Genomic DNA, 22,710 nt, shown 5'->3' on the forward strand with positions numbered 1-22,710 from the left:
ACCTCCACACTGTTTTCCAGAGCGGCTGCACCAGTTTACATTCCCACCAACAGTGTAGGAGGGTGCCCGTTTCTCCACACCCTCGCCAGCATCTGTAGTCTCTTGATTTGTTCATTTTAGCCACTCTGACTGGCTTGAGGTAGTATCTCAGTGTGGTTTTGATTTGTGTTTCCCTGATGATGAGTGATGTTGAGCATCGTTTCATGTGCCTGTAGGCCATCTGGATGTCCTCTTTGAAGAAGTGTCTGTTTATGTCTTCTGCCCGTTTCTTCACTGGGTTATTTGTTTTGTGGGTGTGAAGTTTGGTGAGTTCCTTGTAGATTTTAGATACTAGTCCTTTATCTGATATGTCATTTGCAACTGTCTTTTCCCATTCTGTTGGTTGCCTATTAGTTTTCTTGATTATTTCCTTTGCAGTGCAGAAGCTTTTTATCTTGATGAGGTCCCAAGGGTTCAGTTACGGTCTTAATAACAGCCATGAGGAAGTACTTCGATACATTCTTCTGAGGGCTTTCAGCAGCTGTCATCACACAAATGTCACAAAGTAGCTGTCTAGACTGGTACCACTCATAAAAGTTATGGTTGTCTGCCTGGAAGACTTCATAGAGGAAAGGACCCTTAGGTAAGGCCTTGAGCCGTAGGTAGGATTTGGAGTGATAGAATACAGAAGTGTGGGTATTCCAGCCATTGAGTGCTGCATGAGCCGAAAAAGGCATGGAGCTAGAAATGCAGATGTTGGATGGGAGACTGGCAGGGTGGGCAGTAGGTACTCCAAGATGGCTGGAGTAAGAGGGATTTGATGAGGGCACTGCTGGTAAAGTAGGCCAGCTCCTGAGTGAGTGCCTTAAATACCTCTACAGAGGAAGGAAGAATACCCAACTTAGGAGTTACTGTGAGAGTTACTCCTGACCTACAGATAATAGGGGTTAGGGAGAGGTTTGCTTACTCAATACAATTAAGGCCTCTTTGGGATGACAAAGACAAAGAGGCTTTATTACATGTAGGACTCTGATTGTCTGTGTGAATGGGTGTGCAGCCATTAAGTTGAGGAAAAGCAGCAACTGGCATTAGCTCCTGGTATGCCTTGGCATTTTGATTATCCTCTTGGATGTCTACTGTGTGCTAACTAGCCTTTTGAAATGATCTATTGTTCTATTATATAATTTAAGTATAGAATTTAAATTATATAATTAACATAATCCTATATAGCCTATTGTTACATAAATTTAGAGTTCTCACTTCAGTCCTGGAAGCATGGTTTTCTAATCGCTGTTTCACAGATGGACTCATTTCACAGAACTGAGGCTCTGAGAGTTAAGTAACTTGTCTCACATCACAGAGCTTTCTTTGTAAATGCCAGAGTCAACAATTATATGGTTTTTATTCACTCCTGGGTCACCTCTGTGCTTCTCTCTGTTCAGATAGGAAAGCTCTGGAAGGTGATATACACAGAGGCAACACACCTCTGTTTACTTGGCTGGTAAGAAAGATGAGAAAGGGCTCCCTAACAGCTGCTATGTGGAGAGTTAATATGGGGTGTAGGACGAATGTGCCCAGAGGTCCAGTTTCAGTTATTTGGCAGGAATTACTGTAGGTTAGGAAGTAGCGGAAAAAGTCAAACTGCTTTGGCTCATAGGTTTGGGTATTAATTGACATATTTTACATGTGGAATACAGAAGGTAGAGTCTAGTCTGAGAGGCAGAGCTACCTGGCTAGACATGTGAGCAGATGTGTCAGCCGCAAAGGGAGATGGACACAGTCTGGACCTTAGGACTCTTGCTCTCTGGCCATGGAGTTGCTGTATGGAAGGCCTTTTTAGCATATACTTACTGAACGCATGTCTAGTTGTCTGAGGCTAGTTAATATGTCCGGAGCTGTAAGTCTAGAAGAGAGAGATTGTGTTTGTGCGACTTTGGAAGAACGGAAGTGGTCAGAGCAGGTGAGGCGCCACTGTTCAGCGCTTTCCCAGCCAGTGTTGCAGGAGTCTAACTGGACCCTGTCTGCAGGGCATTGGAGCCTTGTCTTTTTCTTCTGTTGACCCCCCCGGCTGTGTCACAGCATGTAACGGTAGTGCCGTGGTCTGAATGTCAGGCAAGTGGGAGATTGCTTGAGATTCTAAAAAGTGAATCTTTAGGATGGTCAAATATATAAATAACAAATCCAGAGTATCAGAAGTCACCGTATTTAATGTGACTATTTATGGAGCTAGTAGATTGAGAAGTTGTTTGTTTAAAGTAGTAGAAGATACTAGTTCCAAATCATTTTGTAGTGATGTATCAAGATTCATATAGATTCACATCTGGCCTTTTTTCCTTTCTTTTCACCATCCTCTTCTTCCCTTCCTCCCAGCTTCCCCGCATTCCCATAGTGCATTGCTCCTCTGAGTCGGGAGTAGCAGAGCTGACAGGCAGCAGGGAGTAGGGAATATATATTTTCTGGTTGTTTACCATGTGCCAAGATTGGGGTCTGGTTCTTTATGCAAGTTATCTCATTTTGTCTGCAAACAAGCCCAGATAGATAATATTACTATTTTATTAATACACAAATAATCTCAGAGAAATTAATAAATTTACGGCACAGAGCTGGCAGTATATTCAAGATTTGAACCAAGACCTAACTCCACAAAGTCCATGTCTTTTCATTACACTAACTATGCTAGGGATATAGGGTCCAGCTCTCATCCTTAAGGTGATTCCAGGGCATTCCAGGGTGTTCTTTGTCTTCCTCAATCCTACACTGCTCCATTGTTTCTATTCAGGTGAAGTCAGCTTAATATAAACATCGAAGATTGTCCTGACAGGAAGAATAAAGTATTGTTATGTTGAGGTTGTCCTGGGAGGGGGAACCCAGAAGGCAGGATGTTGTGAGGTGGGATGCGGCTGGAGGTAGAGGGAAGTTGACCCTCACGTAGATGTGCATGTGAACCTCAAAGAACTTTTAGCTTCAGTCAGGAAAGCCGTAGTAAGCCATCTCCATGGGTCCTAGCCCAGCTACCAGGGAAATCATCTATGTGATGCACTAGAAAACTTGAAAGGTTTCCAGAAGAGTCTGAGAGATCAAATTCTTAAAAAAAAAGAAAAAGGAAAGAAATGGAAAAAAAATTACCAGATGAAGGAAAAGATGAAGTTCTATGAAACTGGCACAAAGATTGGGTTCATGAGGCTCTGCAGTTTCTTTGGGCCATCACAGATACTCAGTTCAGCAGTTACTGTATTACTGTGGAAGGGAGTTTATAGAGCTAAGAGAAGGGTCTTAGAAATATATAGGCGGATGGGAACAAAATAAGGACTGGTATCTATCTGTTCTATCAAGCAGAGCAGGGGCCATAAGGGAGGAAGCTATTTCAGTGGAGAAAATCAGATGGATATGGGTTTTATTCTGGTCCATTTTTAGGATGCTTTGTGACCCTCAGCAAGTTTCTTATGACTCTGGAACTCAGTTTCACCTTGAACACCTTGCCAGGGATATTGTACTTTGCAAGAATATTGCCATGGCAGATGTATGTTAAATGCTTGACATGTAATAGACTTTAGCAAATGGTCACAATCTGCTGATGAAGTGCTGTGACTGCCTGATCTTCCTTCCTTATTTGTAGGAGCTAGCTACCATTTCTCACCCTGCTGCAACTGGTATGGTGCTGGCACCCCAAAGCCCAGAAGAGAATAGAACTAATTTCAAATAAGCAAGTTCATGAGTCAAGGGGTCAGGTAAAAGATGGGGGACCCAACCGAGGACAGGCACATCTGAAAGCAGAGTCCAGGCCAGGCTGCCAGCTGGAGACCCAAGAGCCACAGGGGTCAGGCTCAGCAGAAGAGCTTGTCAGAACAGTCTGTAGTGTCTCTCTGAGCTCCTCCTGCTTACTTTCACTTAGTGACTGGGGTTGAGGTCCCCATAGAGAATAGACCAGTATAATCAGTGTCCCTAATGTGTCTACCCTCCCTGCTGGTTGGTGCGGTGGACAAGTGAGGGGTATGAGAAACCCGCTGAGGCCAAGGGCTCAGATGGTAGATTCTCCACATGAACTAGATTCCAGTCAGAAAACAGCTCTGTGAATCCCCCAGGGTCTGCATGTTTACTTAATAATTGGTATGCTTTTCATTTTTCAAAAATTACATTTCTTTGTTTTGAATAATTTGTTTTGAAAATCCAGGAAATAGAGATAAAAAGGAAATCACCTATGAGCTCACTCACCATCTAGATGTAACAACCATTAATATTCTTGGGTTCTCTCTAGACTTTTTTTCTGATGCATTTCAATGTACATATTCATGTTTATTAAAATGGATTAGGCAATATTTAATGTTTTGTGAGATGTCATTGTTTTCATGTTATATGATTTTGTGAGATACATAATACTCTATTGTGTGAATTTATGTAATTCCCCTTTGGGACATTTACCTTCATGTAATTTTCTGCTATTACCGATTTTGTGGTAAATACTTTCTTGGTAAGTCTCTGAAGATGTACACAATTCTTCCATGGAGTAGGTTGCTATGTCAAAGGATAAGCAGGATTCTAAGGTTTATGATTTCAACAAGTTGCATTTCAGAAAGGTGGTATAAGATTGGCACTCCTGTTGGCAGGTGTGTGCAAGCATTCGTTTCTCCAGAGTGTCAGCAGCAGTGGATACTGCCACGATGAGGGGACATCTCTTGTTCGGTAGATGAAAATTCCGTATTATCTGTTTCAGTTTTATGTGCTCTTGATTTGTGAACCCTCACACAGGTCTCCCTTCCATTTGCCATCCCTCTCTTCCTCCCTGATGGTGGTTTTCTTTTTTGCAGCATTGCTGGGAGCCTGGTGTATTCCTACATCACTTTCTCTGAGGAGCAGCTGAGCAAACAGTCAGAGGCCAGTAACAAGCTGGACATTAGGGGGAAAGGAGCAGTATGACCCAGAGGATCGCTTCCACTGCTGAGGCCCAAGCTTTTGGTCACCTGAGAACACTGGCATTTCTTACACAGACACTCAGGTGTCTTGATTATGGAGAACGTACCATTCCTTTGCACTTGTACAATCTGAGGATTGATTGCTGCCTTTTAAAATTTATGAGAGAAACTTATAATTGACTCTATTTTAAATATGCTGTTGGAATTAATTTATATCAAACTGGAAAATGTACTGGGCTTTTTAATTTATTTCTTTTATGCTGACAATGAAATGTCAGTGCTTTGAAAATATTTTATTCCATAGTTTGATATCCGGGTGTCCCTTAGAGCTGCATGTATAAAGTGCTCCAGCTGGAGCTTCTCACTGACATCGTTGCCGCATATTGAGGCAGCTCAGCCTTCCTTCTGCCGGGAATGCAGCCAAATATCTAAAATTTCTTTTTGAATTTTCTTAATAATTGCATTTCCTTGAAAGGATATTGTCCCTGCATTTGCTAAAGATGACAACTTTGGCACTAAAAAAATACGGATGCCTTGAAGTTGTCTTGGTTTCCATATTGGCTTCCCTGGGAAGTCATGGGGCGGGCAGAGCGCCTTCCTTGGCAGTACGCCCTTCCCTCTCCTGTAAGCCGGGGATGATGAAGGCGGCCGTCTATATGACTCATTCATGCAGCGAACATGTACTGGGTACGTAATATGTGCCTGGTGTTATGCTACGTGCTGGGGGTGCAGAGGTGTTTTTGGAGGTAGTTGAATGATCTCACTCTTGCTATTGTGACTGAGGCTTAAGAGAGGAAACTTAACTTTATGATCCATTCAGAAGATGCTGTGACTCTGAACAAGTCACAGAAACTTTTTTCAGCTCTTAGAAACTGCGAATCTGTCAGTGGGGTTAGAAGTACCTGCCCCTACCTAGCTCACAATGGTGTGCAACCATATGCTACAGTATAAGATGACACTTATGTGAAGAGTGGCATTTTGTTTATTTATTCTTTAAAAAAATTTATTTTTTTTTTAAGTAAGCTCTACCCCTAACGTGGGGCTTGAACTCGTGACCCCAAGATCTAGATTAGGAGTCATCTGAAGAGCTGTATTTTGTTGTAAACCATGCAGCTCAGCCTTTCTTCTCTGAGAGAGAGCGTCAGGCAGGCAAGGTGGCCACTGTCCCTTTCCTGTGCTTCCCTCCTCTGGGTTGGTTGCTACTCTTTTTACTCCTCTTTGAATTAATACAAGTAGGTCTTATATTTCTGAATGTATTGGTTCGAGGGGAAAGCCTTTATAGAGGTTTCTGCATTGTCAAGGCTTGGTCTTTGTTTGGCATGTCGGTGTTACAGCCATCACTATTCTTTCTCAAGTGGCATGAGCGTACCTGTGTCCTTTCATACTGTCATCAATATCCTGTGTCCTTTGGCTCACCTTATGAGCACATCACCTTCTCTCGAGACCTTTGCTGCATCCTGGGAGAGCAGCTGGGAGTGGGCATTGCCTGAATTGCCTCTTCAGGCCGGGAGGGATTCACTCACACAGCCCCGTGATTTGGTGCAGACACATCCACTGACTTTGAGTATGAGTGTTTGCATAGACCACTTGTGCAGTCACGGTGGAAGAGGCTGGGTACTTGTGCACTGGTGCACACTAACTTCTCTTTCATTGGTTTGGGATCCACAGGGCTCTACTGATCTAAACAATTAGTATTTTGGTGGCTTAACAGGAAGCCTGGAAGGTTTTGATTTCTCATTTGTAAAAAATTATATTGAGGTCATTTTCATATTCATGTGTTTCCTTTTTTGGGTTTGTCTTTACTAAAGCCCTGACCAGTGGTGTTGGGTCCCTAGAATTAGCCTCATGGCCAGCTTCCAGGTCAAAAGCTCCCAAGTCTCACTTTTTTTCCAGGATCACCTGATCTGAGAGAATTGCAGTGGGAGCATAGGATATTATCTTGTGTAAAATGATTTTTATTATTTCTGTGTTACCATTGAGAAAACAAGACTGAGAAAGTAGGTGACTTGCTAATAAGTAAAAATTCACATTTCTTCCATTGAGCCGTGCTGCCGTTTTCCTCTGAGGAAGTGAGGAAATGGGGCTGGTTGGCTGAGTCAACTTGAGCTCTTTCAAGGAGGCAAATGCTTGATTGAATTTGGCGTCAGAGAGGAAAAGGCTTTGCAAATTAGGGACAGTGATGTGTAACTCTACATGCCAGAGCTTCTCTCTACCCTCCAGGCCGGCCTCAGTTGGTAGGTGTTGCCTGCTGCTTCCTGGCTTTGCCTGGGCACAGAGGAAAGGGCTTGTGAGAGCTAGTTTTAGTGGTTCTCTTCCTTCTATCAAGCCACATGGAAGGAACTTTGACATTAGAAATCATTGTGTTGTAGAATTTCTCATCATGAAAGGACTTTGTGTCTAGAGCTGTGGGGTCAGGTTCCTTGAAGATCTGCCATCACTCCAGGTTTGAGAAAATGATGTGTAATTACAGCCTCACTAAGTGCACATGACCTTAGGGCCCGCCGCCTGTGCTGAACCTTCTGACAGGCCAGAAGCAGTACAGCGGGCCGCAGCTTCTGCCCTGTCCGTGTTCTCAGCCCCTCTTTGACTACCACCAGCATGTCTAGATGAGAGAAAGCAACCTGGGGCAGCTGGAGACCGAATAGACTGGCCAGCCATTTTTGGAGTCTTTCAGTTATGTGCAGGCTTGGAATAGTGCACGAGAGATTGACCTGGTACTCTGACATCACCCAGAATGTCTGGGTTTTACCCCAAGATTGACATCTTAGAAGGCAAAAATTCTATGACCTATTAACTACCTCCTGGGAGAATGAGAGGCAGCTTTATAGTTAAATCCTTAAATTGTCCTTTGAGATAGATGACCTGTGATGAGAGTCTTGAAATCCAATTCTATGACTAGTGGCTCCTCTTCTTGAGCTAAGGACAGCAAGGTCCTTTTTGGCCTGTCTGCTTTTAGTCAGTGCCAGATTGATCCTGGTCTGGTTGACCTGACTACACATTGCCAACGTATCAGGTGACTTTTAATTGCTTCATCTGGCAAGTCATTTGTAGAACCCAGCATGAAAGTAGATTTAAAACACCGTGCATCTGCGGGTTTTCTGTAGTCCTGTTGTATCAGGAATCCATGGAAAGCTCAGGTCAGTAAAGCAAATACAGATTCTTGACAGAAAAAATAGTAGAGTTTCATATTTGACTGCTTTGGAATAGTGCCTAGGATTTCAGTCTGCTTTCGTTATTATGGTTTCATCAGTGAGCAGAGATTTTTTGAGCATCGGTTTTATGCCAGGGCATTATGCCAGGCTCTGGGGAAACCACCCTGAACAGGAGATAGTTCTTGCTCTCAAGGAATGTGTAATTCTTTAGCCAGACCCATAGTGAGAGAAGGGAGATGAAAGATGAAAGCAGTCAGTGGTTTGTAAGTTAAGAGCTGCCTGCAGTTATCACAGATGAGGGTGCCCCCACCTTCCCATGAGCTGAAGCAGTTTTTTAATCTAAGTGGACTTTACAACTCAAACTACTAGCTCAGAGACAAGGGCCAGGCCACTAGAATTAGTGAATAGTCTGGGTTCCTCCTACTTCGCATATTGTTTCTTCCCCGTAACTGTAATATAGATGTTCGTGCCCCTTATCCGCAGTTTCTTTCCTCAGTTTCAGTCATCTGCAGTCAAGCGAGGTCTGGAGGCACAGGATCCGCCTTCTGACACATCGTCGGAAGGTCAATAGTAGCCAAATACTACGTCACAGTGCCGCGTCAGTCCCCTCCACAGGCTCGGCAGGCAGGCATCGGGTCACCTCACACTGTCACGAGGGCGAGGACGGTACCAGAAGATACTTTGAGAGAGGCCACCTCCACATAACTTTGATTACAGTATATTACTTGCATTCTATTGTTAATCTCCTACTGTGCCTAATCTATAAATTAAACTTTGTCAGAGGTATTACGTGTACGAAAACACGTGTAGGGTTCGGTACTCTCTGTGGTTTCAGGCATCCACTCGGGGTCCTGGAGCATATCCCCTGTGAATAAGGGGGCGCCTCTGTATTAGTTCCTCCTTATGAACAAGGCTGTAGTTGATTTTTCCCTCCTCGAGGGAAAAACAGTAATACTCACAGTAAGTGAGACGGTGGATGCGAAACTACTCAGCACAGTGCCCTAGTACATGTGACGCACTCAGCAAGCGTTGTTACGGCCACTATTTCACGGTGAAGCTATAGGCAAACTAGATTCTTAATCTGTGCTCCTTAAATGCTGGAGGCCCGGGCAATGTGTGTATTTCTTGAAAAACGTGACCCTTTATTTTGCTGCCTCCCGAATGCTTAAATAACAGTCTTCTTTTCAAATACCTGCTGGATATAATTGTGGCCATTATGTGATGCAGGTGATTCCACCTGTTTTTAAAAAGGAATGAAAATACTTCTATTTTGATGGTGAACTTCAAAACAGAAGGAATTATTTTTATCTTCACCTCAGCATGGGCATTCAGAATGGTGATTCAGTTAAAACTTTCCCAGTTGCTCCTCTGCAGGACAGACCTGCCTTCTTCCTTTTTCCACGCTGCTTGTGAGTCCTTGCTTATTCTCTGTTGTTGGTGCTTACACACCTCTGGCCCCGCCCCCTGTCTTCTGGCTCTTACCTTAGGGTGCCACTTCCCGACAGGATGAAAGATATTCAGTGGTGGGTTTTTTTTAAGCTTTCTTTTTTGAATTACTTAAAAAAGAAATCTACTGGTTAGATTTATTGTCTCACAAAAATGTTTTTAGAGATTATTTTATTCATAAATATTTCTTTCTCATGCTGATGATCAACTGATTTTTGTCTACAAATGTTGGCCTATCATAGTATTTTTTCAATACAGATCCTGTTTACCAAATGACCATTTCAGTGGTTTTAAAAGGTACTAAGGATTGAGATGTGTAAATCAGGTGACATAAACATGAAAATTATGTGCCTAAATATTTTTGTAAAGGTGTCAAATAAATACTTTTTCCTGAATATATGTATTAAAATTCCTTTCTAAGTGGATATGAAGAGCCATATGTCTGCCCACAGTCAAGAGGATGGCATCCAGTGAGTTGACTGAAACCCAGTAATAAAATAGTTTGCCCCCTGTGATACTGTGATTTATAATAGAACTTTATATTTGGTCTTTGTCCCTGTTCCTCCTGGCACAAAGCTTCCAACACTCTTGTACTTTGTAAGTGCTAGAAGACTATCTTTTGCTATTTAGTTTTGTTCCCAGTTGTTGAAATAGCTCTGTAGCCATAAAGATGAAGTGAGTGTCTTTTATTTTTCATAATGAGCCTCTTTTAACCAAGTCCACCTGACTTTGTTAAGAACAGGCAGGGGCTAGTTGTGGGGGAACCAACCACAGCAATTTGGGTCCTGAGCTTCCAGGCTCCTTGCCTCACACCCCTAGGTGAAGGGGAGAGGCACTGGGGGTTAAATCAGTCTTCAATGACTAGTGATTTAATCGTGTCAACAGACGAAGACTCCATAAAAATCCCTGAACTGTGAGGTGTGGGTAGCTTCCAGGTTGCTGAATGCGTAGGGGTGCTGGGAGCGTGGTGCTCCTGGAGGGGGCAGGAGTGCCCCATGCCCCTTGCTGCACACCTCTCTTCCATCTGGCTGTTTCTGAGTTACATCCTTTTATAAGAAACTGGTAGTTTAGTAAATAAACTGTTTTCTCGAGTTCTGTGAACAACTCTGACAAAGTATTCGAACCTGAGGAGGAGGTTCTGGGAACCTTGATTTATAGCTGGTTGGTCATGCACAGCTTAACAAACTGGACTTTTGATTTGCTCTGGGAGGGGGAGGGGATCACAGATGTGTGGGATGGAGCCTGGGAGTCTTGTGGGAACTACCAAACCTAATGTGAACTCCAGAGAGAGTGTCAGAACTGGGTTGTAGTTAACCCAGCTGGTGTTGCAGATTTGCTTGGTAAATAGTAGAGTACCAAGAAGAGACACGGGAATAAGTTTTCCTTTATACATACAAGTATTTTGTACGACTAGCACATAGGATTAAATGTCCAGTGTCGCTGGCACACTTGTGGTAAATTCAAAAGAAAGAAATGCTAATCTTTCTACTTCTAAAATATTTCATCTGCTTAGGTGTCTGTGCCTCTAATTAGCTTTACCAGGATATAACCCCAAAATATGCTCATCAAGAGAGGCATTTTGGTACAGGCAAACTCAACTGAATTTCGAGTACATTAAAGCTTTAAAAAAGATTGCAACAAAATACCTATAGCACAGACTTTAACCATTTTTAAGTGTACAGTGCAGTGGTAGTAAGTCTATTCACACTAGTGTGTAACCAGTCTCCAGAATTTTTCATCTTGAAAAACTGAAATCCATGCTCATTAAACAGCTCCCTATTTCCCCCTTCCTTCCACCCCTGGGCAGCCACCATTCTACTTTCTGTCTATGAATTTGGCTACTCTGGAAAAACCTCATATAAGTGAAATCATACAGTATTTGTCTTTTTGTGACTGGCTCATTTCACATAATGTCCTTGAGGTCCATGCATATGGTAGCATGTTGTCATAGTTTTTCCGTTTTAAGGCTGAATAATATCTTATTGTGTGTATATAGCACATTTTATTTATCCATTCATCCATTGATGGACACTGGGTTGCTACCACTTTTAGCATGGTAAAATTTCAAAAAATGGGTGTCTTAATCAGTTTCAGCTGCTGTAACAAATTGTTGTAGAATGGGTGGCTTTAACAAACATTTATTCTCACAGTTCTAGAAGCTGGAAAATTCAAGATCAAAGTGCTTGCCCATCTCGTGTCTGGTAAGAGCCTGCTTCCTGGTTTGTAGAATATCCATCTTCTCTACCCCTCACATGGTGGAGAGCAGAGAAGAAGCCTTATCTTGCCTCTTCTAAGGGCACTAATCCTGTGGTGAGGGCTCCATCCTTATGACCTAATTACCTCCTGAAGGCCCCATCTCCAAATACCATCACACTGGGGATTAGGGTTTTAACATACAATTTAACATAGAGATTTAACATATGTTTTCTTTTGAAATTACTGGGTCATATAGTAATTGTATTTTTTTTTCAAGAAACTCCCATACTGTTTTCTGTTGTGGGTGCACATTTTACATTCCAACCAGTGTGCACAAGGGTCCCAATTTCTTCACATCCTTGGTAACATTTGCTTTGTTTTACCTAGTGTTTGTATGGTGATCATATTGTGGTTTTGAATTTTCCTGATGACTGTTGGTGTTGAGCATCTTTTCATATGCGCGTTGGCCATTTATATACTTTTTCTGAAGAAATGTCTACTCAAATCCATTTTTTTAATTGGACTTCTTGTTGATTTCTCATTCTTTGTATATTCTGAATTTCAACTCCTTATGAAAATACATTATTTGCAAATATTTTCTAGTCTGTAGGTTGCCTTTCATTCTTGTGTCCTTTGATGCAGCTTTAAATTTTGATGTAGTGCAGTTTATTTTTACTTCTGTTGACTATGCTTTTGATGTTATATCCAAGAGATAATTGCCAAATCTACTGAAGTGAAGCTTTTTCCCTATGTTTTTTTCTTCAAGTTTTGTAAAATTACATAGTACATGAAGTCTTACGTCCATTTTTAGTGTTTGTATGTGGTAGAAGGTCAGAGTGTAACTCCATTCTTTTGCATGTTAGTATTTAGTTTTACTGACACCATTTGTTGAAGAGACTGCCCTTAAGACACGTTTTAATCAAGTTTTAAAATTCCTCTTACAATTTGACTTTCTGTGAGTTATATGCTCTTTCATTCATCCCCTTGCTGGTTTCTTGTCTCAGCGTGGCTTCCCTGCCCGGGGCTGTCGTTACCGGAGACCACCACAGAAGAGGCACCGCTGACAGCAGCAAAGCGCAGGGTCCACGCCTTCCTGTCTCCATAGCAGGTGAGCAGTCACCGCTTCGCCCAGGACCTCCCTGCAGCTCTGGTCACAGAGGCGTTCATCCCTCCGTCAGGCTGGACCCAGCTCACTGGGGCTGGCGCCCAGCCCCCAGCAGAGGCCAGACACACCGTATGTAACAGATGAAGCCGAGAGGTAAGTTGTCCTGTGTGGTTGTGAAACCCACATTCAGACCCGGGTCATCTGGACTCGGGAGACTTTTGCTCACCACCACCGTGCTAGGTTCTTGTCTCGCTTCGTCTGTCTGTGATAGACTTGGTGGTACTAAGCTCATCATCACTATATTCTTCATTCAGAATTCATACACCATGGATTTAAAGCTTAGGCGTGAGCTACTAGCTGGTTAAATATGAGAAGGCAAAGCAGACAGGCCTTTCCGGTTGTGCTGATGGGGCTCTGTGGCAGCAGCTGCCCCTGGGGGAATAAGTGACGGAAAGCAGTGTGCGTGAGAATGTTATGCAGTGTTGTTTACTGAGGGCCTACTGTGTTCTTTCATGGAGTTACGCCTTTATCCTGTCTTTTCAAACCAAAGTACTGTTGCACGAATAGTGGCTTAGCAAAGCTAAGGGGCTTGTCCAGCTTCCCTCAGCTGATAAATTTAAATCTGGACTTTAATCCCTAACCCTTTTCTTCTCAAACAATTCCAGATAACAGCCCTCTATTAGGAGAATGCGGAAGGAGGGTTTCCTCGAGTGCCTGCCTCTGCGTGGTTGCTTATCCTTCAGGTAATTTTTTTCGATGAGTATGTTTGAGGACAGTATCTACAAATGATGCCAGAATCATGAAACTGAGATCTATGTAAGAACGCACGGGAGGAATGTCATCCTAAGAATGGTAGGAAAAATTTCCTTGGAGAAATGGCATTTGAGCCGATTCCTGAAGGACAACTAGTATTCACTGAGAAGTTGGAGGGGCCAGCCCTCGAGCATTCTAGGGCCACAGTATCCGCTTCTGTCTGGAATGCAGCCCCTTTCATGCCTTTACAGCGGATGCCCCCCGCACAGTGGGCCTTCCCTGACCAGCCTCTCTGCCACTGCACTCCACCATTGTCCGGATTTCCCTCCGGTGCTCTCTCTCCACAGCAGGTGTCTTTTTTGATGAAACATAAGCTTTATGAAGGCACAGAAGTTGATCTGCTTTGTTCACTGCAGTGTCTGTGGCACCTAGAAATAGTGCTGGGCACACTGTGGGTACACATTCCCAAATGAATACCTCTAGACAAGCATACCTAACGGCTACATTTTTTAAGCATAGCAAGGCCTCATCTTCATTTTAGAAAGATCACACCAGCTGTAGTATTGGGATTAGAGGTTGGGAGTAGATAATGAGGGACCAGGCAGGTTAAAAGTGTGAATCTGAATGAATACAATCAATACATAGAGTAGTTAGTGGTCAAGCATGTGGTATCTACTTGCTTAAAGCTGTTCAAATTAGAAGAAAAAGTTTCCAGGCAGATTTGGCCCACTGGCCACTGGTGTGCTGCGAACCAGATTTGCACTATGACAGGATCGCCAAGGATGCTGTGCAGATCACCGTCAGGGCGGGGCTCAAAGAAAGGCAAGACTGTGTAGATAAATACAGCGGCTGCAGAAGGCTGTTGTGCAGCCCTGGTGAGAAATGATGGGGTCTCATTGTGCAGCTGGAAAGCACAGAATAGAAACAGTATAGGAGTTATTTTAGGAGGTACAATTAACAGAGGATAATGAAATCTGTTTCTAATTTTTGTTTATAAGTAAGGCTGTAGTGAATTTCTTTTGTTTAAATCTATTATATTCAAGGAGACCATCTAAACTTTTGGAGATCAAAGATGAACATTTTAAAGATATTTAGGTTTCCAAATGTTTTCCAAACAGGTAGCTTTTAAAGTATAGCAAACTTTGGAATACTTGCTCCATGACAGGAAAAATACATTTACTTAGCATTTGCTATATGCTAGGCAGGCATTTTTTCTTAGCACCTTACATGTTGATACATTTTAGTCCCCTGAGCAGTCCTTTAAAGTAAGTTTTACTTTACTATTCTTATTTTAGAGGTGAGGAAAAACAGGCAGAGAAAGGTTCCATTATTGAACAGTGATAATTGTGAAAAAGCATTTGCTTTATAGAACGTAAATTTGCTGTTCTGTTAGGCTGACCGTTTGCTCTGAGTCTGCTGAGCTGCCCGGAACAAGCAGTCCAGTGTATTGTTTGAGTGTGGAGGAAGCGTCAAATTCTTCTTGTGAGTCAAATTAGAGGAGTCCCCATCTTACCACCTAGCAGGAAACTCAGTCCCAATCCTTCTCTGAGGTTACACCAGATTCAAGGGAATTGTGTGGTGCCTGGAAAAGAGAAGGATCTTCTTGTCTTCCGCCCTTCATGGTCACTGCTGAAATCTCTGAGGTGCTGTGAAGGCAGGTGGCACGGTGGAAGTCAAACGTGCCTCCGGTGCAGCACGACCTACACATGCAGCCTCCTCCAAGGTCCTGCTAAAGAACGAACTCCCATTCCAACTATTCTCAGAGCCTACTTTTTTCAGACCAGCTTTTTTCCAACTTGAGGGACTTTCTCCTTTCCAGAACTCCGAGTTGAGGGAACAAAGGGTAGACAGAACAGGTGGTTTGCAGATAGCATCCACTTTCTCCCCTGCAACACACATCTTTGAACACAAAGCTCTGACTTAGGAAATGAGGTGAACAAATGCAGATCATTTGGGAAGCTGACTTGCCTTTTCCAGACAGCTCAGTTTCCCCATTTGTAAAAATTTGTAATGTTGTTGAGGATTGTTAATAATGACTGCTGAGCAGTGTGTAACAGTAATCACTCGTTAATGGCATCTGATAATACTTGCAATGGACTTGTTTTAGATGCCAAACGAACCTTTTTCTTTGACCAACACATGCTCCTTTTGAGGGAATGCCTCTTCCCCAGCTGTTCAAGCCAAATGAATCTAAAAATAGCTGCCTCCTTATGAGAGCCACTTGCCTAGCTAGGGCAATAGGGTTGGCTAATAATTCACTTTCTGGGCATAGGGACTGATTGGTCTAGGGTTGAGCCCGTTGTTCTAGCCATAAATACATAAATACTTAAACTATTAAGTTCCATGAAGGAGGAGGACAGAAGAATCTGACCTTGTCTAAGCAGCTAAGTCTGAGGTTGGACATCTTTCCATCTGGGGCCTTAGGTTTTCACCTTCCGTAAAGCGAGAGGACTGAGGGAAGGCTCCAGAGGGATCCTGTCTAGACTTTGGTGAACTCCTCTCACCATCTCTGGGGTCCTTGTTGGCTCTTTAGAAGGGCTCTGTTGAGGCTGCTGTACATACCCGAACATACCTGTTGGTTTTCTTTGGCTTCCTGCCTCCTGCCTCTCTGCCGGTTATGTAGCAAGGGAAGTAGGGATCAGCTGAGTGAGCGCTAGTAGGCTTTGAAGACTGCCACAGGTTTCTGATTCTGAAATCCGAGTTTTTTTCTTGAGTTTGTTGCCAAACGCATTTGGCAGCAATATCTGACCTGAACTGTATGTGAATATGAATACATTTTACAGTGGACATAAGTGCTGAACCATAGGTTCCAGACCTGTGGATGTTCATTTAAGATGAGGTCAAAGGGACCAGAAGCCATTCAAACACTAGTTCATGTGATAGATGTAGGAGAAGAACGGCCAAAAATTGTACATATTTTGCATTGTAAACAGTATGTATTATATACACTTAAATCTGTAATTAAAACCTAATGAATCCATCTAATGAAAATCATTCACACGGCATTATATAGACAAGTATGTTTAAAAAAATATTTTATTAAGCATATTCAGAATGGCAGACAGGGAATGGGAAAAGGGAATTATTTTACAGTGCAAAATTACTATGCATAAATTTAAAAACATCTAATTCATAATTTTAAATGCCTATTTAAATATTCAAATACATTTTAGAGCTCAACAGATCTGTGTTGAACTGAGTTGCAGATTCTGAACTCTATTTGAAAACACATCATAAAACAGAATACCATTTCAAATGAAAATGATAGTGCTTTGCTGAGGGTGGGTATGGGGTGAGGGAAACTAAGTAACTATTAACAAAGTCTTTTCCCAATGCAGTTTAAGAGCTCAAGAGTTATGAAATGTACTAAATCTTTACAGCAAATTAAACTCATGATATTACTAAAAATTTTAAAGTAGTGCAATGACTTATCAAGTTATAGTGGCTGCGTTCTGAAGAACAAAGTACTGTGTGAAATACCTGTATAAACACAAAATACAATTAAATATTTCTTCATGAAAGGCTGAGTATTATGTATTATAATAGTGGAATGTCTTTTATTAGGTATACTTTAAAAGGATAAGGTTAAGAAAAGTAAAATTTCCTAACATGTATACATGTGCCATATTTGCAAACATGCCTGAGAATTTACTAAAAATGTTCTTGTATTATTAGTTTCCAAGAACTTCACAAACCTGCAAACAAAATGCATCTTTTAAAAAGGTGAAAACAGCATCTCTAATATTGCAACAACTTAAAAAGTACAGCATTACTATTCATTTGAAACACTTCTATAGACCATCTTTGACAAAGAGCTAGGAGCTAGGATACTTTGGATTTGTGTAATAAAAACTGATTTAGAAAAGGGACTGTGACCATCTGCTAAAGCTGCCGTTCTGGATAAATTAAATGTTTTTAAGGCAAAACAAAAACACAAAATTCAGGCTTCTCAACAGTTCCACCCAAAACTCTGATTTATGTATGTAATAACAGTGAATATACATTATATGAAGTCAAGTGTTGTCAAGTGGCTTTTTAACACTGTTTGGGGAAAAGAGTTGTTCACATTGGTGGAAGGAAGCAGTTCTGAACATACGTTAATAGTAATACTTCACGGGGGTAAGGCCTAAACCATAATGTCTCAGTGCAAACCTGTACTCAATTGTATTAAACAGTTGAGCCATTAAAACAAGACCACAGATTTATTTTAAAAAGGCATTGGCTCTGGAACTGATGGCTGAAAATGAATTGGTAGAAGCATTTGGGATATGCCTGTGTGGAAAAAAACAAGAATAGTTAATAATCTTTTATAAAAGTTTGGATATAGGTTGGTCTATCAGCTGTATAAAACTACATTTTTAACAAGAATTTTGCACTAAAAATAAAATGGCACTTTTGAAAGGCTATGCAAATAGATGATCCTATCTGTAATCACGTAGAGCAATGGTTATTCATCTTTATCTTCATTTTGGAAATACACTCAACTTCATCACTTTTTCCACATAAAATCAGTATTGTTATCTGCCAACTCCTTGTGTGTGCCAATATCTAAATATTGCTTGACCTTTTCCCCTGTTTAGTTAATGCAAAAATGGGAAATTTTATAATGCATATAAAAATAACTCAACAGGATTCTGGTCAGCATGATACATCTAAGCACTTAAACTAACATTAAACTTTCATCTTCAAAAATAATTTTGAAAATTATAGCAAATGCAAAACAAACTATGCAATCTAGGTATCATGCTTAATTTCAGAATTCTCAAACTATTTGTCCTTAAGTAGAAATTTGAAAAAACAAATTTTCACAATCCTTTATGAATGCTTTTACCACCTGTGTAAGAAACATGACTTAATTACTACACAAACACTTAAAAATTCATTAGAAAAACCTTATTAGCAAAATAAAATGAAAGCTGACAGACTCAGAATATCAATTCCTCTCATAAAAGTTTACCAACTGTACAAGTTAAGAAAATTATACAAGCTTTTGTATTAAGAAAGGACAGCTCAGTCAAGACATATGTACTGTAAAAATCTTTCAAAGGCTACAAAGAATCTGGAAAAATACAGAATGTATTTCTTAAGCCCAGATAAGAATATGGAAAGACATCATTGATGTCAACAATTTTACATATACAAACCTGACTTGGTTTATTTTTAAACTTCTATATATAAAAAATCATGCTAGCATAACTTTCAGGATTCATAAGGGTTTCCTTAATAATGACACTCAATTTGTACGGAGAGAAAATGTCTCTTAGAAAAAAAAAAAAAAGGACATTTCAAGAAACTCAGAAAAACTGGTGTTAAACAGAAATTAGAACTTAGTTTTTTTCTTCTCTGCCATCAAACTAAGCAAAAAGTACCTGTAGTAAGCTTTTGAGATTAATACATCAAATGAGAAAGTAGGTATTTCCGTAGTTCATTCAAATTTACTAAACTATTTGTTATAGCCTTAACAGGGTCTTTATATTTTTAAAGTAAAAAGTCTACAAAGGGCAGAATTATGAAATCTTACTTAACTAAAATCAGAACTCATCTCAAATTTTCACATTTTAACCAACTGCTTCAAGGAAATCAACTTGTTAAGGTAACCCATCAACCCTGAAAATTTTAGTCACACCAGATTTTACTCCAAAGAAAGTAAAATAAGTCTAAAATTTAGTCATCGGTGTTTTCAAGTTCTTCAAACTTTCCATGTGACATTGCTTCCTGGAAAAATTCAGAAGAACCTGGACTTTCTTTTCCATTGCTGTTTACCCTTCGCCTTTTGGCAGGTCTCTCACTTTTTTCATCAAAATCATTTTCATTTCTTGCAGTCATATGGGCAAGTTTTGGGTCAGTGGTAAGGTTATCTGTTTCATAACCATTAGTATCCACATCTGCATGAAGTGGTTTCTTATTTCCACCTGTTGGTCCATTCACGTGTAACCCTTCAGCTTTTATTTCTTCTTTGTTCAACATTTCACCTGGTCCATTAGATGACACCCCTACATTGGAAGAAATGTAAGTGAAACTGCTAATATTAAAAAACTAAATTTGCAAACTATTGTGAAATAGCTTTTCATCAAGGATGAGAAGTATCAAATCTATGTATATATATGGTCTGAACTCTGGCTCTACTTAGCAACTGCATAACCCTTGGCAAAAGTTATTTACATATGGCACATATTAGAGGCATGCTGGTATCATGTGACAACAAATAAGCACTCGATCCAGCAGTCTAAATAGGATAAATTAAACAAAGAAAAGCACAAACTATTAGATTTAGCAAAAATGGTTATAACTTTCTAAGACTAGGTAAGAAAAAAATTACATTCCTGAGAAGCTTGAGTGTTCTGCCATATAAAATGACAAGACTTTTTCATTCTTAATATAAGTAAATCCATGGGTATTGTGTTTTAAGGGTAAAGATCATATATTTATCTAAATGGATTTGAATAATCTGCTACCATGTTAAAAAAGTAATGCTTGCACTGTCCAAACATACATTTGAAAGTGATAAAAGCAGGCACAAATGCCTCCATAATAGGTAAGAAAAGAGTAATTATTCTAATAAAAGTTAACAGTGAAAGAGCATATTACAGTTAACTGCAAAATGGAAAAGACACTTTGGAGAGATTTCATGTAAAATACAGAATGCACCACAAGAGATAATTAACTTTTAATTATCTGAAAAATATTCAGTATAAAGGCTGAGACTCAAATATTAGATGATTTTGGTCAAAGAAAATATTCTATTTCCCCAACTCAAAAGTGCACTCAAACCATACATGCATATGGGGATTATGCACCATGATGTAGAAGGAACAATTCTGCTATAGTAAAGCCCAAAAAGTTACGTGACCTCTGTGAGTAGGTAAAAAAATAACTAAGGTTTCAAGATACTAAGCCCCCCACAAAAGAAAGAAAACTGGTGAATTCCTTCCTTCCCTGGAAAAACCCAGGAATCTTGATTGTGGGTACCTGGGTGAATGGCTTCTGGGCTACTGTACAACTTACAGATGATTTATATATACCTTCTTAGGTCAAACTGCATGTTTCCATCAAATGGTTAAAGAAGAAAAAAATTATTTGGTTTTATGAGCAAACAGGGAAAGACCAAAGCAGTATCAACTGTCTGTGTCCCTGAGCTTCTATCCCCCAGTCCTAAGATCAGACTCTTAGCTTCTTACTCTACACTTCAGGATAGTATTAGACAACATGTCCTTGAACCTTTCTAGATCAGGAAATAGCTGCTGGGCCCTCTTTTCTGTTTGTATGGCTTGTTCTTAGGGGGAAGTAGTGCGGGAAACACAGAGAGTCATTAAATGAACAAAACATATTTGCTCCAGCAGTGCCTGTGTGAGGTCAAAGGTCAGAAGAAGGAACAGTCGTTCCTCTTCTAGTTTCTGTCGGCGAGGTCAGCCCTCCCTGACCCCCCCCCCCCAAGACTGTTACATCAGAATACAGATGTGCAGAGCTGGTCTCTAATTCACCAGCTTCCTCCTTAAGAGGGGTGGAAGGCTTGCCTTATTTAGGAAGATGACTTTAATTAAAGTAGAAGTCAAAATAATTTTTTGACTAGGTCTTACTTATCAACACAGTGATCTTTGGTCCATTATGTATTTTAAACAAGAACATTACCTGAACCTCAAACATAATGGAATGCCATTTACTTCTTTCTCACAGGGATAAAAACAGAAATGTTTCTGTAGAATATTAGTGCAGAGCCTGACTCCTGCTTTATCTTTTCTCATCCTTCAAGGTTATTACACCATCAAAAAGAAAACTATTCAAGCCCTTGTTACATACTTCTTTTCACCAAATGCTTAAAAGCATTTCCCTGATAAAGTGTTACGGCTCTCAAAGTTTTTCATAAATACCTGTGTATTTCTGATGTGAAATGGTGTTGGAGTTGTGGTCTAAGGGTTAACAAGGATACTTCTATCCAAGCACCCAAATGACTAGGAAAATCCATGCGACTCAAGAAGAATAAATTCCTTAAATGGTCACTACTGATGGTATATTTTTATTAAACTTATGTATGTTTGCTCATATTATGTATGTGCCATGAGTACTGAGAATTATTTTTAACTTCTGCGTTGGAGATTTAATCCAAACCAAAGCTGAATTGCTGCTAAAGACAAGTGCCCTTCATTAGGAACAAACAGAAGAGTTTCTCTGGTTGCTTACCATTCTGGTTACTGTTGCTTATAGCGCCATCTTCTTTCTCCGACTGGCTGTTACTACTGTTTGAGGCAGTCGGGGGAGGGGATGGTGCTCGACTAGAAGCAGCACTTTCACTTTCATCTAGAAGACGATCCATGTAATCCCTTAAAGTGAAATAATAATTACCTTCTTATATGTAAAAAGGTGCAAATTAAAAGTAGGGTTAAATTTAGAAAGCTTTATTACCAAATATGTCCTAATTTTCACTTGCATTCATTCCAGTGCCTCATCTATCCCACCAGGATCTGAACATTTAAATGGAAAGCTCCTTTTGGTTACGCTTGTTGGAAAATGCACAAAGGCTCTTAAACTAGAAAATTTTACAGAACCTAGAAGAAGTTTTAAAACTGGCAAAACTACAGGCAAGTGCTCAGAGTGGCCCAACTAAAATCAGGGGATCTGTAAGTCAAGAGACAGGGATGATGCCAGTCAGATGGAGTACAAGAGAATTCCTGAATAAACACAGATTGGAATTTTAAAGCTCCTCAAGACTCTGATGGCTACAGCAATACCTCAAAGACAAATTAGGGCCTACCAGGGAATCATTTCCCTGAACTTTCCTGGATACCTGGTGTATTACCTTTATGCCAAATTTGAGCCATAAAAAGCTCACTAAGTTCCTTGGCCTTTGTCTACCAAGTATCATTAGAGGTGTGCTCACTTCATCCCTAAGTCATTCCTGAACTATGTAGTAGGGAGGAGAGCTGTACTAAGTCACTTTGGGTTGGGTTAGAAGATCTGAGCTAACTACTCATCCCTGAAAGTGGAGTGTCTTTACCTATATAAAATCATGTATGTGTCTACCACACAGGAAAGTGTTCTGTAAACTAGGAAGTGCTATTAAGTCACCAGAATCAAGATCCGTAAACTTTGGCCTATGAACATAGTATCTAAGTAAGACTGCTTTTGTACAATAGCAGAGCTGGGTAGTTGCAAGAGATTTTAAGGCCTGCAA

The 22,710-nt window shown here is 40.6% G+C and overlaps 2 protein-coding genes and 1 long non-coding RNA gene across 8 annotated transcripts in view; 2 read left to right on the top strand and 1 right to left on the bottom strand.

Annotated features, from left to right (window-relative positions):
* SLC35D1 (solute carrier family 35 member D1) overlaps positions 1-9,882 on the top strand; it is a 51,078-nt gene extending 41,196 nt beyond the window's left edge. The window contains exon 12 of the mRNA XM_029949111.1: positions 4,785-9,882. Within this exon, the coding sequence (XP_029804971.1) occupies positions 4,785-4,893 (109 nt within the window). The 3' untranslated portion in view covers positions 4,894-9,882. The remainder of the gene's footprint in view (positions 1-4,784) is intronic.
* A 2,829-nt stretch (positions 9,883-12,711) lies between these two features.
* LOC115299999 lies at positions 12,712-22,278 on the top strand. Its single transcript, XR_003912456.1, has 3 exons — positions 12,712-12,941; positions 13,454-13,531; positions 21,292-22,278. It is a non-coding gene; the product is annotated as an uncharacterized LOC115299999 (long non-coding RNA).
* MIER1 (MIER1 transcriptional regulator) overlaps positions 16,560-22,710 on the bottom strand; it is a 59,518-nt gene continuing 53,367 nt past the window's right edge. For all 6 annotated transcript variants that reach the window (XM_029949552.1, XM_029949553.1, XM_029949554.1 and 3 more), the window contains 2 exons: positions 21,720-21,859; positions 16,560-19,534 (listed from right to left, as the gene is read on the bottom strand). In XM_029949552.1, the coding sequence (XP_029805412.1) occupies positions 19,206-19,534; positions 21,720-21,859 (469 nt within the window). In that variant the 3' untranslated portion in view covers positions 16,560-19,205. The remainder of the gene's footprint in view (positions 19,535-21,719; positions 21,860-22,710) is intronic.

The sequence above is a fragment of the Suricata suricatta genome, chromosome 8 (assembly GCF_006229205.1).
Source record: "Suricata suricatta isolate VVHF042 chromosome 8, meerkat_22Aug2017_6uvM2_HiC, whole genome shotgun sequence".
Taxonomy (NCBI): domain Eukaryota; kingdom Metazoa; phylum Chordata; class Mammalia; order Carnivora; family Herpestidae; genus Suricata; species Suricata suricatta.